This window comes from Hippichthys cyanospilos, chromosome 12 (assembly GCF_059441005.1).
Source record: "Hippichthys cyanospilos isolate Australia breed blue-spotted pipefish chromosome 12, RoL_Hcya_1.0, whole genome shotgun sequence".
Classification (NCBI taxonomy): Eukaryota; Metazoa; Chordata; class Actinopteri; order Syngnathiformes; family Syngnathidae; genus Hippichthys; species Hippichthys cyanospilos.
The window spans coordinates 7,167,981-7,182,826 of NC_142380.1; the positions used below are offsets into that span (position 1 = coordinate 7,167,981).

The following is a 14,846-nucleotide window of genomic DNA, read 5'->3' on the forward strand; positions in this document are numbered from 1 at the left end:
AAACCAAATGTGCAGTTTCATTTAAAAAACAAAAAAACAAATTCAATCCCAATGATTTCTTTTTTTGTCAGGACATTCAATCACAGGAACTATATTATCATTGGGTTTTTTTCCAATTTATTTTTGTGTGCTTGGCTAAAGGAGGTTCTAAAAATGGCTGGTACCAAAGAATCAACTAGTAAAGTAATTGATTACTTGAGTATCTCAAGTTATCACTTACTTTTGAACATTGCTATCTAAGGTAATCAGAAACTTTGATAATTTAAGTACCCAATTACGTTAATATTAAGTAATGAAATAATTTTGCACCTTAAATAATAGATTACTCTAGTCCTTTGTTATCTAAAGTAATCAATTTTAAGTACGGTACCTATACTGTATTATCTCAAGTAATCAATCACTTATGCACCTTAAGTAATAGATTACTTAAGTTCTTTATCATCTAAAGTAATCAATTATTTAAGTACCTTATTTAACCAATTACTTTAGCCCTACTGTATATTATCTAAAGTCATCCATTACTTTGTTACTTACTTCATTTAGAACCAGCCATTGTGAGACTCTCCTTTCCCCAAAGACGTGAAAAAAAGGAAACAAAAATGTAAGGACCTGGAATTAAATGTATGAAGTCTTAAAAGAGGTAAAAATACATCTTTGGGATTGAATGAGTAAAAGATTTCTGTAAATAAGCAGTATTAATTAATGTCATTGTTGCTGGAGGGAGGGTCTTAAGTCTTCTAATTCGAAAGATGTATGATGCCATTCACAGCAATGTGCGCCCGAAGGCTTTTGAGATGGAAAGAGAGAAAGCCCCACATTCCTTCAGTCATCCTTCTATCATCTCGTTCCCAACCGCAAAACTTGACTGTTGCGCCCGCTTGGCACAAAAGATTCGTTGTCATTTGAATACAAGGTCCCCCATCTTTCTCCTATCAAATTTTGGATCTTCACAGACTTTCTCTGTGAACTGCAGCGAGCAACTTCCTGTCTAGCGTAGCATGACTCATCAGCCACGTTCTTGTACCCTAGCCACAGTCTCGAAAAACCTTCTCAGCCGTCTGTGATGTCACTGGCGCCGTTGCAAAAATTTTTGGCCTCGTTTTATTTGTTGCTCATATAATTTAATCTATAGGACATTGTTCCATTCTCAGCGCTAGGCTAATTTGTTGACCCATTGGCCATTTTCTGGCCAATGCATGGGCCAAAGGAGGATTTTGTAGTTGTAAATATTTAAGCATTCATTATTTATAAACATTCAATCCCAGGTACTAATTTATAAGTGTCAGTTGCCCTCCAAATTTTAGAGAGAAGGAGCGTCTGAAAACAGCTGTCAATAGAGAGTTTTAAACATTGCGGTGCTCAACCCCTTCATCATATATTTATCATCTTTAAAATAAAATCTACATTGGATCATTCTGAACAGAAAGTGTACAGTGTATAAACAAAATGTCTTGTCAATCCTTTATGAATTACCCACACAAACCTTGTAAAATGGCTCCCTCAGATGAAATTCTGCCCAGTGAATTATAGCTTGTCTTGTGTTAACAATGTCTTTCCTGCTAATGATGTCCTCTAATCAGACACACATTTCACATCAAACCTGTGTACAGCAGAGAACCCCCAAATGGCAAACGATTACGACTGCACACCGCTCAATGCGCACAATTAGTCCAAACACATAACATTTGCATGCATAATTGTACATAGGCGTGATTAGGGTATTGTTTGAAAGATTCTAGAAAATGACGATTTAAAACTTATTTTTTTAAAACTAAATGTTCCATTGTAATAGGTGTGGTGGATAGTTCAGCTTTTAGGCAAAAAAACATAACCTTCTACAAGCAGGTCCACAGCCTCTCCTTATTAATCTTTTTTGTTTCCTTTAAGTTTGTTTTGTGATGCCCTTGCCCATTCCAATTCAATTAATTATCCACGCTTGCCCCTTCTTTCAGTTTTACCACAAACTGTTTGTACCGGAGTTATCAATTACTGAACTTGCAGTGGCACGGTTATGAAAATATTGGCAGTGAGAGATGGCTTTTGCAAAGGAAATGAAGACAATACTCTTGCCTGTTACTTTTTAACAACAAGCAGCCCGCCCCGCTCTCTGCTTGTCAGTGACAGACTGTTGCTATGTCCTAAGTGATTTGCACAGGTCCTGTTTTATTTACAGGTCTGATGGGTTCACGAAAACCCCCCCATTTGTTTCGCTATGCCGACAAAAATTCTCGCACGCATCTGGAAACGTCAAAAGGGCTGCTGCTTGTCCTCTGCAAGTAGACCTCTCGCGGTTTGCCGCCTTTGAAGCCGGAGCATAATGAAGCTATCCCGGAGACAGATTAGGGTGCGGGGAAAAGAGACTTGAAGTTACGAGGCCTTCTCCTAATTTCTGCCATGTTTGGTCATTGTGCTGCTGCTCAGCTCCGCGAACCCCAGTGTTCTCACAACAAGCTATCCAGATTCAAATTACTGTCTTAAAGGAATATTATACACACGCTATAGAGTGGAGATCACTTTTGAAGCCCGTTTTAACCCATTCACTGCCAATCTTTAAATTCTAAGTTATCGGAAATGTATTTTGCATGTTTTGTAGTTTTTCATTTTTGACTTGTGATGCCACAATAACAGCGCTTCTCAAGGCAGTTGCCATCGATGTCTTTAATTCGATTGGCCGAATGTACGCATTCATTAGTAGCCCAGAAAGAAATGGATCTTTGACATGTCAGTGAATGCGTTGTCACGTTGCCGTCTTCAGAATATTTTTTGAGGAAAAAATGTAATGCCATCTGTTCTTGAACAACAGTTTGAGTGTGTGCCTTCCCTGGTTTCCACACACCAGCGGTAGGTCAAATAAACACATCCATCCTGCGGCTCTAATGAAGAAGGTGAGCTGTATCTCAGCACTCTCCTTTCGGGTGTGACTTTCAGGAAATGGCTTCCTTTGATTTCCTAGCATCAATTTGTCATCGAGGGGCAAATACAGACACACAGGATAAGGGAGAAGCCATTCTGGAATCTACAGGTCATGCAGTTAATTAAAAACACAGGCCTCAAGTATCTGTTTTATTTGACAATTATTTGCTTGCTTTCATTGGCTCGCAACAGGAGACGCTCGTGTTTGCCTTGATTCATGAGCCCCATAGAATGTTTCGTTATGGTTTGGGTTCATCTGCGCAAATAAACATCTCCTGCACCTTTTCTTCCTCCCTTGTCTGGCCATAGGTTCATGAAAGCAGCGCCCATGTTTCTTGACCAAAACTTCAGACGATTCTCTAAAGTCAGCAATTATTTGCCTCCGTTTGGATTCAAAACACAAGGTGAGAAATTCACTTTCTTTTTTTGGCCTCCCTTTTAAAGTTCTTGAACAGTTTGTTCCCAAAGCTGCTCCACAATGATAATGTCGTATCCCTTTACAGTTCATTTTTAAGTATCAGATTGCAATAGGTGAGTTTAAATAGCAGGCGGGAGGAGATCTCGTTAGATTAGAATGCCACGAGATTTGTTATCCTTGCACAGCACAAGATTTTTTTTTCTTTCAGCTGTTTATTAGCAATGAAGTGCATTGACAAATATACTGCTTGTTACTACGCCGACATAAATACGTCAACCGTGGTGAGACTTATATGGACTTGAATGCTTTTATTTGTTGTTTCAAAAGTTATTATTTTTAAATTGTTGCCGGGAACTTGCTGCAACAACTGCTGACTTTATGAACATTTAAATTTCAAAGGCAGTTTAATAGATGAAAATGATTGTACATAAAAGAAAACGTTTTGTAACAGCGGTTCTATGAGCCCCCGGATGACCGACAGAGGCGGTGCTAAAATCACGGGATAAGCCTTCACGAACCAAGACTAGAATGCATGTCATATATGACTCCGAGGACGTGCATGTGCACCTCAGGCCGCGAACACCATCAAAGGCACGCAGTAACGAGGCGTTAACGCCGAAAAAGTAAACGTCAAAAATCACAATAGAAAACCACCAGAAAGTGATAGCCACATGAATGAAACAATGCAACTCACCCCGTGAAGAAAAGCCACAGCACGCAAACGTTGCACAACAACAAAACCAAACAAGGGTAAACCAACACAATCGCCGCAACCACCGGAGGCCGGAGAGCAAACCGCGACCCCGACTGATATTGTCAACTGGCTATAAGCGATGCAAAATAATAATAATAACGCAAAAAGCGTTGTTATCATGTATGATGTTTTTTGATGGTATGCATTCTCGTCTCGCGTTTGCGCGAAGTCTTATTCCGTGCTTTTAGCACTGCCCCTGGTGGTCTGGAGAGGTGAAATAGAACTCGATACGGGCTTTGCTTATGTACTAAGCAATGGGTACAATGAATGTTATCTTGGCGTTCTTTCAAGGTTTTTGTATGCCACACACATACGAATACACACACACATGCCCTCACTGTCTGCTTATCAACAGTGTACACTGTGTAAGCTTTACACCTGGTTTGTCCTTTCTCTGCGGAACACAGTGGCAGTCAGGGTCCTCCTTTTTTTGTGGCGATGTGTTATGAGCGTCTCATGAATAGAACGCCACAAAGCACATGAAATCTGGAGTCATACAGTAGTTACATCATGTCAGGAGATAATAATCAACCCTTTGTGTTCTTTGCAATGCTTACATGTACGCTAAAAGAATTTCATTGAGCTCATCATTTGTGATGCCTTTGATATACAGTATTCAAATTCTCATTTTAGGGCTCTTTAAAATGATACGTATATATACGACGTTACCACAGTTTGAATGTTAAAATTCTAGTTTTGAGGAAAACATGTTTACTAATCCATTTTTTTAAATACATACGTACATACATACGGTTATGATTTAAATCTTTTGTCTGCTGTGACATGAAAGTCAATACATTAAGGAAGTCATTTATGTAGAAATCCCTAAATGGACATTTCTGTCATTATTTTTGGCAATGACTCAAAACGAATCATGGTGACATAAGCTTGGTTTTGTGAAAGCGCATCACGTTTTTCTTTGTGATTTGTGCATTTATGCTGCATTTGCACTTCACACTTCAAAAACAGTTGGGTCAAAATAAACTTTTTATGGGTCAGAAAAAAATCAAAAAGGGGCTCACCCCAATTTTTTGAGTTGTGTTATACAGAACTATTCATTTTTGTGTGTAAAACAATCATAAAAATGGGTCAAACTGACATAAATATTGGGTTGGTCCTCTTATGACCAATAATTGGGTTCCCCCTGAAAATATTAGAAAAAAAAAAATGATATATAATATATACATTTGAACTTGTAGGAGTTCCAAAAATGAAAAAAACGTTTCTCAACCACTGAGGCAATCCCAAAGACGTAAATATAAATGTCTTAAGACTTCAGACATTCAATCCCAGATAGTCAATTTTCAAATAGCAGTGTATTGCGTTCCAGGTGCACAAGACAAGCCATAATATGGCTTAGTAGTGTCTATGACCTCCACTTTGCCTGTACACACTTTGACGCAATGTCTGGCCAGGCTCCTTATGACAGGTTCAAATAAACCTTTCCTACATAATAAAGTACCTGCGTTTCATTAATTGTCCAAAAGAGCTGCAATGTTACGGCTCTTGGATGATGCGGCCAGATGGAATGCACTCGCTCGCTTGCTGCTTTTGGCTGTGAGAGGAGAATCTTACGGTAGCGCTCGCATTATGTTGCTCTGCCAAGAACTGGGTTGACGCTAAGCTGACTAATCATTGTTTATATTGAGTACTAAAATGACATTGACTCACCCCAAAACATTGATGTGCTGGCTATAAGAGCAAGTAAAGAAATTACTGAGCTTTGGTTGGAAATTTTTCAAATTTGTGTTATGAGAAAGAATATAGTTATAAATTGTTAGAATAATGGTTCTCCCCGGTGAATTCTTTTTTTTTTTTTTCAGATGAGGACTTAAAACAGTGCTGTGCCATCCGTGTTTCATTGGTTACAGTTTGGCACTTGTTTTTTTGTGGTACCTCTTGGGGTATTTGATCCTGCAACTCAAAAAGTTGATAGTTGAGAGAGTAACAGTCAGTATAACACAATTTAGCCTTAAGATGCTTGATCTTCCAATTACTTTGTTCTTATTTTGAAAAAAAAAATCTGACGTACTCCCCTTTGAACTTGAAGATAGTTCATCTTACCCACAAACAAATTGATAAGTGGTTTCTGAATAAACGGGTAGATAATACTAGATATTGAACAAGCGTGAGTCATATTTCTGTTGTCGCTATTCAAGTTGCATCAGAAAACACATAAACGTCCAGGCCAAAATACCATTCGTTCCACACTTACTGTTTTATATTGTTTAGGCTGCATTATTTCCAGCAAGTAGTCTGTGTTTATGTGTTACGTGACACTTCCATTCTTCCTTTTTGTTGCCATTAAAAATTGTTGTCATTCAAGGGTAGCGTTGTGGCCATTTGTGTGGCCATGGCTTTTTGCCATGACACATCCTGGACAAAAATGTTTACAGTCTGGTACTTCCAACAATTAGCTATCATGTCATCTTCTGGAAAGTGAGTCTGACCCGTGGAGATTTGTCACTTTGACCTACTTGGATCCAGGTGTGGTCCTCGGGCATGTGTTTATGCTGCTCGGGGTGATGCTTGACGCTAGACATCGACACCACTTCCAAACAATGGCCTACTGCAGGTTCATCATTGGGCTTGTTTGCCAGAGTTGTGTAATGTCTAAAACACTCAATCTTGAAGGCAAAGTCAACCCAGGAATGTTCTGTCCAATAATATGTCAATGCAACCCCAGTAGTCTAACTATAGCTTTCTGATTAATACTGCATTTGTGGAACCAGAATGAAACAGCAGAATGCAGATGTTTTGCTTGGCCATTTTGCCATTAGCTGACATTAGCGCTGAAAATGACATCACAGTTGCTCAGGGTACGACAGCCTGTTTTTTCCAAGTCAGGTCATGTGATGTCCTAAACTGAGACGTTTCCTGAGCAACTGTGATCTCACTTTTAAGTGACAGCCATTGGAAAACGGGGGAAAATTGTGTGAATTTTGCATCTTCATTCATATTCCACAAACACAGATTAATTAGAATGCTGTGTTTTAGATTATTGGGCCAGCCTAGGACATATTGTAAAGAAGAGTTCCTCTTTAAATTTTTGCTCCCTATTTTTAATGGCAAGTCACCAACTGATAATATTGGTAATATTATCCAAGCCTTACTTTCCTCATGCTTTGAACATTATTACTTTTTTAAAAAAAATCTCTATATATACGGTATAATGTGCTTTGATTTGTGACCCAAATCACTTGGGTAGGGCATAACTCATATACTTGAGTTTTTGGTTTTCCCTTGATTTGTTGCCAAAATCACTTATGTAGGACATAAGCCATACAATAGCTTCATAGTGACAGTTAAGCTCAATTGATTTCACAACATGCAGCAGTTCGAAGCTTGATGCTGTTTATCGCTGCTCTGAATTGAGGTCTATCGTCAAACTAAACAAAGCACAGAATTGCACGTTTATTTAAAACAACCACATAACTTTGCCTGCCCTAGTACAGTCTGTTTAGCTTTATGCTAACAAACAATGCTAAATGCCTTCGGGCTAACAAATAGCTTCATCTTTGCGGTCTCATAACCCTTCAAGCAACAGACATTTGATCACCACTGCTGGAACAACATATGAATACATAACAATTCAAATAAAATAAAATTGACATAGCAAACATCGACGCAAACCCACCTATTTCAGGCCTTGATTCATGATTGTTTTTTTTCTTTCCTCCACAGAGAGAATCATAGACATCATTTTAACTACTACCAAAAGCTTTGGACTAGGAGATGAACTTGACAGGTAACTGGAACTAAAAAAAATGCCCCCCTCTAAAAAACAAAACATCTTTTCATTTGTTTTTGGCAACTAATCTTTTCCATTCTTCATTTACAGTCTCAGCTGTAAAAAATGCATCATTGTGGGCAACGGCGGTATCCTGTCCAACAAGTCTCTGGGATCACGAATAGATGACTATGACGTCGTGGTCAGGTGACATACAGAAAAATCTTTATTTCAATACATATAGGTCAGCTATAAACTCACAAATAACCACATTCTTTTAAATTACTTGTCTATTTAAATCTTTATAGGTAATATATTAACAGGTATTTAATAATAATAATATAATTTAATAGGTACAATAAGTTTGTATCATAATACTTGTTGGACATGTCATCCAAAGCGAAGCAAATCTTTATTTTGAGAAGTAATGTTTAGAGGTTGTGCACAGAATTGGCTTGGATGTCAGAACTTTACACACAACCTTAAGTCAGTTTGTTTAAAAAAACAAAACATATTGTTTAAGCATTATATACGTTTAATTATGACATGCATTAAATTATTAGTAATCCAAACACGTGACAAGAATAATTGTCCAGATAACTTCATTAATTGCCCTAAGCATTGCCCAATTCATTCTGGAAACCGAAGAGGAAACACAATTTTATTCATTGTTTTCTAAAATAATTGGCCAGGAATTTTTACAGTATTGTTGTCTGCTAAAAATTGGCATCGGCCCCAAAATAATCCTTATTAGCCTTGCCCTAATTCAAAGGAGTGAAACATTTGACTGATGGCAGCTGACTCTTCAGATCAGAAACTCATTAAGACATATTTTATGGTGTTCCAGATTGAATGAAGCCCCGGTGGCCGGTTATGGCAAGGATGTAGGGACCAAAACTACAATGAGAATCACCTATCCAGAGGGAGCTTTTCAGAAGCCGGAGCGCTACGAAAAGGATTCACTTTTTGTTTTTATCGCTTTCAAACCGTTGGACTTCAAGTGGCTTCGACAGATGGTCTTCAAGGAGAGACTGGTAAGAAAAGCTTCTGGAATTTTATGTTTTGGGTCTTTTTCTTTGACAAGACATTTAGAGATAATGGTACTCCTCACAAAATGTCACCTGAAGACCAAATTGTTTTATGTGAAGAGTTGTTTCAACTGGGCTTACTGAACTCACCTGTTTCTATTTCTTTCCCATCATTTCTGCATTAGACCAGCACCTCGCAGAAATATGCCACTTGAGTTGTTTGAGTTTCTGCGTGATGTTCTCTTTGTAGCAAAACATGGCAGCCTAACCTCCGATTACATTCTGTGCATTCCTCCATTGAGTAATTCTGAAGAGGACCTCTTGAATGCTAACTCCATCTGGAGAGCTTTGAGATGGTTTAAATTCTTAAAGTTGAGTTGAAGATTGAAAAAAAAAAACACAATGCAGGCCTAGCTCTTCTCTCTATGTAGTAATAGCTCATTTTCCACATTAAATCCATCTGATATTTTGCTTGTATGAGAGTTGTGAAAGCTCCAAATAGTCTAACTGACCATGTTGTGTTCTTATCTCTTTGAATAGAACAGACAATTCACTTTTTAAATTGTCTTATCTCCTCCCTATTCATGGTCACTCAAAAGCTTTTTGTACTATTCCAAGTATCTGTCTAACAGATTATTTCAAGGCCCTTTAGTGGGCAAAAGGACACTTAGTAAAAGCCTTTTTAAAATGATATATTCACAAAAAGGACTAATACATTGATAATACATTTGCAAAATGCACAAACTGATGTTTTTGTCAAAATAGTAAATACATAAATTATTGTTTTGTCCCAATGTGTCCTAAGTCAATTTTATCTTGACAAGCAAGAAAGAATTGAACCCTTGGGACCTTTTTCTTTTTCCCAAAACAAAACTTGTTGCTGTGGCAATGATATCCGGTTAAGATTCAAAGCGAGTTTTCAGTCTTAGCTGTAGTTTAAAAGGAATCGGAGTCTTGTTAAAAAGACTTTCATCCTGCCTTTATTTAACCTGACTCACACCTAACACTCGCTAATACAAATAGATTAGAAACATAAATATGAAGAGATGTTATCGTGTGCGCACGTGTCATGCATGCTCTTGTCCACACATTTCCAGCAGTGATTTGTATCTCATTAGGCCCGCCGCTCACCTGCTTAAATATTCCGCAACTATGTTAAAAGTTGAGTAATCGTTTAGAACCATTGTCTAACTTAAAATTGTTAAAATCCTCTGATTTCAGCTTCTCAACATTAAATTCTTCATTGTTTTTTGCAGGCCTTCATGAAAAAAGGACAGATTATCCTTTTATGTGTAATCAAAACAATACATTTGCAAGCCTCTGATTTTACTTTGAAAACAAACAATGACCAAATCAATTTAAAAACCTTTGGCGTGCACAACCTCATTCTCTCTCATCTAATATGGTTTACTCGTTATTATTTAATAGACTGTTTTAAAATCACTAAACAATACCAAATAACCACCATTCATTGGTGAATAAACTATAATTGAGAAAAATGGTTTTTGTACACTTATGCATAATAAAGCTATCAATTTATTCAATTTCTTGACAGAATAAACTGATTGTAAAAAAAAAAATATTAATGACAGCTGTACTCTAAATATCCACAGCCTGTGGCAATCGTGTTTTTTTTTTTTTTTTTGAAAATCACCATGTTTTTTTGGTTCAATGAGAATAGTCCTATGTTGTATGTGGAGCCTCTAATGATTCACTTCACTAGCACTGGGCCCTGTCTCTGTGTGTGGTGAGCGATAGCATATTATGAACCTTTTTATTATTATTTTTAATAACAAAATATCTTAACCGGGAATGTTTAAAATCTCTTGGTCAAATGCCAACTAGCATCCCTCCATTTGCTCTTTTCATTTTGCCTTTCATAGAGAAAGCTTTCATGTCATTTTGGACTGCTTTACAACAGTTCATTCATTTTTTTTCTTTGTAAAACCTTTAGAATAACAGCTTGAGGGAATGTGTGGGGCCTTTTCAATCCCTACAGTGCTTGTGAAAGCTAGTGCGGGCCCCGTTTATTCTCCCCCCCCTTTTTTTTTTTCATAAGGATAGTGCATACAGTATGCGGCAGTGTCCTACATTGTCTCACTTAGCCGCCGGTGAGTGAGCTGGCCTCTGCCACTAAACAAAATGAAAATTTCTGAGGCAATTATACAACCTTTTATTCCATGCACTCAAACGCACAAAATTGGCTTACTTAGATAACAAAACAAAACGTATGAATTACTCCTTCTTTAGGCTTTCTTGTTGCAACCAAACATGCCTACAGATGCTCCACTTATTTTTCATGCCGTGATGTAGTTTTACCCTACGTATGCAGCAGCAGGCTTGATTGCTGTTTACATGCTGTGCTCAAATAAAGAAAAAGATAAGAATCAGGAAAAAAATGTTTGTCCATTTTGGAGTTTGAGCCTCCGCCTCATTCATGGGTCATGCACCAGAAGCCAACCTTGTTTTGTACACACAGCAATAGCTCCCAGACTCCACTCCACCTTTGTGGTTGGACCACTCCATAATAAACATCGCCTCATTCAACCACATCCTCAGACGGGGTGTTTACAAGGCCGAAATTGCAGGTTGCACAATGCTTCCTTGTCAAGGAATTGAGGGCATCTTCTTTCTATCGTCAATGTCCAGAGAACCCCTTAAAATGACAAAGGAATCCCAAAGCTTCTCAAATCCCCTGTTGTTTGTTTTTGAGCATCTTTTTGAGAGCTACTGTATTTTTTTTTTAAGTGGTACCTGGTGTCAAATGTTTGAAAATAACCCTTGAAGGGCCCATATCGTGAAAATCCAACTTTTTGGCGCTTGTAACCATTTACAATGGTAATTTTTCCCCATTAGCACCATCAAAGTGTTCATTTTTGTATCCTATTGCACCTGCGATGCCCGAGCAGATAAAAATGACTTGCAAGGGGCAATATGAACATAACAGGCTCGAGTAGCAGCTCTACACCGCCACTGTACCATCTGTGCAAGAGTAAATAAACGGGCACCTTATCTGAGGAGACGTTCCCGTTTTTTACTTTCGGTTTCAGAACAGGTGTGCTGTTTCTTGACACGTCTTTAGTTCATTTCAATCTCAGTAAAACAACTGTTTTTGCCTTTTTCATTCACTCCGCCTCTGACTCCCAATACTGATCGCTCCCTTTACCTTACCTTTTTGTTGTCATCGTGGCGGTCGTGAAGGACGAGCGTGACAGGCGTGGCTTCTGTCAACAAGATGTTTCACTTCCTGTTTAGAATGGTCGTAACCAAAAAAGTCCATATTTCATAAGAAATTAAATCTCCAATGATCTCCAATCACCCTTTACAGTATATTGCTATATTGGATTGTGTAAAGTTTGAGAACACATGATATAAGCCCTTCAAAGATGATTTGATTTTGCAGAGCATATGAATTGAAAAGGACTAGATCTCCCATTGTGAATTGCTGCCCATTTTCCATTTTAGTACTCACTCACTTTGGCCTCCTTTCTCATAACACGCGTTTGATCCCCCACTTATACGAGGTCTCCTTGCCCTTTGACGATATCTTTCACTAATCCCAAGCATTAAGCTCTTTAGTGTTGATTTCTATGGCTGTGATTTTCCTTGCAAATAAACCGAACATTTGTAAATCCTGCCTTTGAGTTGACACGGGGAGACCGAAACTTGGAATGGTATTTAAGGGGGATTGAAACCAATTAGGGTGCACTTCCACAAAATTGGGTGACATTTACGAGACTAAAGGATAATCAAGACTAAGATCTGTTTTAAAGTAGCAACGTAGACCTGTCAAGTAGATGCTCTAACGGTTGCTCGGACAACGACAAACACAATTTAGAACCTCGGGCTGCTACCAAGTTATTTTCAAGTTATATTTGGGTAAAATTTCTGCTTTAATATCTAGCATTGAAAATTGAAAACATGCATCCGTAAATATTTCTTTTTTTAATGTCTGACCAGTCCCACTGAGGAGAAATTTATGAGGCAACACATCCCATAATAAAGCCGCATTGATACATGTGTAGAAGGTATGTGAGCTAGGGAAGCCGAGTACCCATGGCAAGTATTGGTATCGGGCCGAAACTTTGATTTAGTTCAAGGTATTGGTACTTTTGATAGCAGGTGAGGATATTAGCATTTCTTGGAACAATTTTATAATCACAAAACAAGTCATTCGGGTCATGAAATGTTAAGGAAAATGCTTTGTGTGTGAAATTTAGCATATCATAAACAAGCAGTATCATTTCTTAGTATCGATACTCGGGAGTTGAACACTTGTCTTGGTATCGAACATCCATAGTCATGTGATCCTAAGTGGACAAAAATAATGCCTGCACCCAACAGTGTTAATCATACAAAACCAATTTCATGCATCATTTTTTATATCAAAATATTAATTATTGCCCATCTACTCTTTCACTCTACATAAACAAAATTCTAAAGTCAAATAATACACAATCAGATAACAATGAACCGGAAAGTAAAGAAGTGAAAACAAACTGCTTCAGAAGCTCGAAAAGAAGACCAAAACAGACATTTTGAAACCAAACAAACACTCAAAGTAAAAAGCGGACTTTTCTACTGAAATGGAGTGTTATATTTGTGGTTGTGCTATGAAGTAGATGATGATGGATGTCACATGTAAGTTCATTCTATTTTGATACATTTTACTGTGGCATTTGTTAATCTCTGTTGTTGGTTTTTGCTCATGTCTCGTAAATGCAGTTTGACCTTGGACTTACTTTGTCCTTTTTGTTGCGCATTTTTTGGGCATTCCAAACATTTCTGTCGGGACCCATTGTGTTTTAGTTTTGCAAGTCCCAGGGTCCCAACAGTTTTCAGAGGTAAATTGAGCATTTTTTTTTTTTTTTTTTTACAAATTAAAAGCAAATAAATTGGAACGTTGTTTAATATTTTCTCATGGATGAACCCGAAAATGCATCCTCTGGAGATACAAAATCACACGGGTAGTATCATTGGGGAAAAAAAAAGGTTGGGAACTACTGTGCAAAAAAAAAAAAAAGACACACTGTAGTTAGGAGACCTCATTTTTCATTCGTAAATGTAAAGACTTGAGCATTTCTTTTTGTTTGGATTACTTTTCCAGCTCATTGACTGCTAATGACAGTACTCCTATACTTTTCAGGAATCATGTTGTTTTTACCATAGATTTATCGTAATTTTATCAATGAGTGTAAGTGTTAGGTTATGTAATCAAGTCCTACAATTATAACCACCGGAATGTTTGCCTTGTACTTTTTTTTTTTTTTTTAATGTAGAGGTTGCCCTAATCAATTCAATATGGTCTAGTGTCCGCCATAAGCAAGTGCAAGACTAGAGAAAAAGTTGTCTCTTCTGGCGGCATGGCAAGCCACAAGTGTGTGGACTTTTGAAGCAAGCGTGTTGGAGCGAGTGGTCACTTGTGCAGCTTCCTGTTGTGTCTGTGTTGACATGCCAGTGGCGCAGAACAACACGCTCGCAACAGTCAAGCCAAGTGGAGGCAACATCCTGTTCCCTTGAGGCTGTTTGCCAAAACGTTTTGACTGCTGCATCGTTTGTCTTACACTGCGTTTGATGTATGCATAACAGACATTTTTAGACTCTATTTAGAAAAAAAATACAAAAAAAAATTAAATGAATACCCCGGGTTTGACTTAACGGCGTTCGTTAAAGAAAAAAATTAAGTGAAATTACGTCTTTGGGTTTGAATGAGTTAATATTGCTAACTGAATTTTTAATAACGCAGTTGTGCCATGTTTGTTGCGCAGAAAACCTGTATCTCAGATTATATTTCCGCATTGAAATGAATGGAAATTCAATGAATAAGCTGTCAAAATTAATCAAGTAGTCGATTATTAAATTAATCTAAAACTATTTTAATAATCATTTGAAGAATTTCTTCACCTTAAACTTGTCCAAATCTTCAGATTTCAGCATCTTAGCAGAATTGATAGAAAGCAGAATTGATATCTTTTTTTAATTTTTTTTTTATTATCTTTTTAT

The 14,846-nt window shown here is 37.6% G+C and overlaps 1 protein-coding gene across 2 annotated transcripts in view; it reads left to right on the forward strand.

Moving 5' to 3' along the window:
- Nucleotides 1-14,846, forward strand: part of st3gal3b (ST3 beta-galactoside alpha-2,3-sialyltransferase 3b) — a 34,484-nt gene that overhangs the window by 8,911 nt on the left and 10,727 nt on the right. For both annotated transcript variants that reach the window (XM_088429939.1, XM_088429941.1), the window contains 4 exons: nt 3,223-3,317; nt 7,770-7,833; nt 7,927-8,022; nt 8,663-8,849. In XM_088429939.1, coding sequence (XP_088286065.1) covers nt 3,223-3,317; nt 7,770-7,833; nt 7,927-8,022; nt 8,663-8,849 — 442 coding nt within the window. The remainder of the gene's footprint in view (nt 1-3,222; nt 3,318-7,769; nt 7,834-7,926; nt 8,023-8,662; nt 8,850-14,846) is intronic.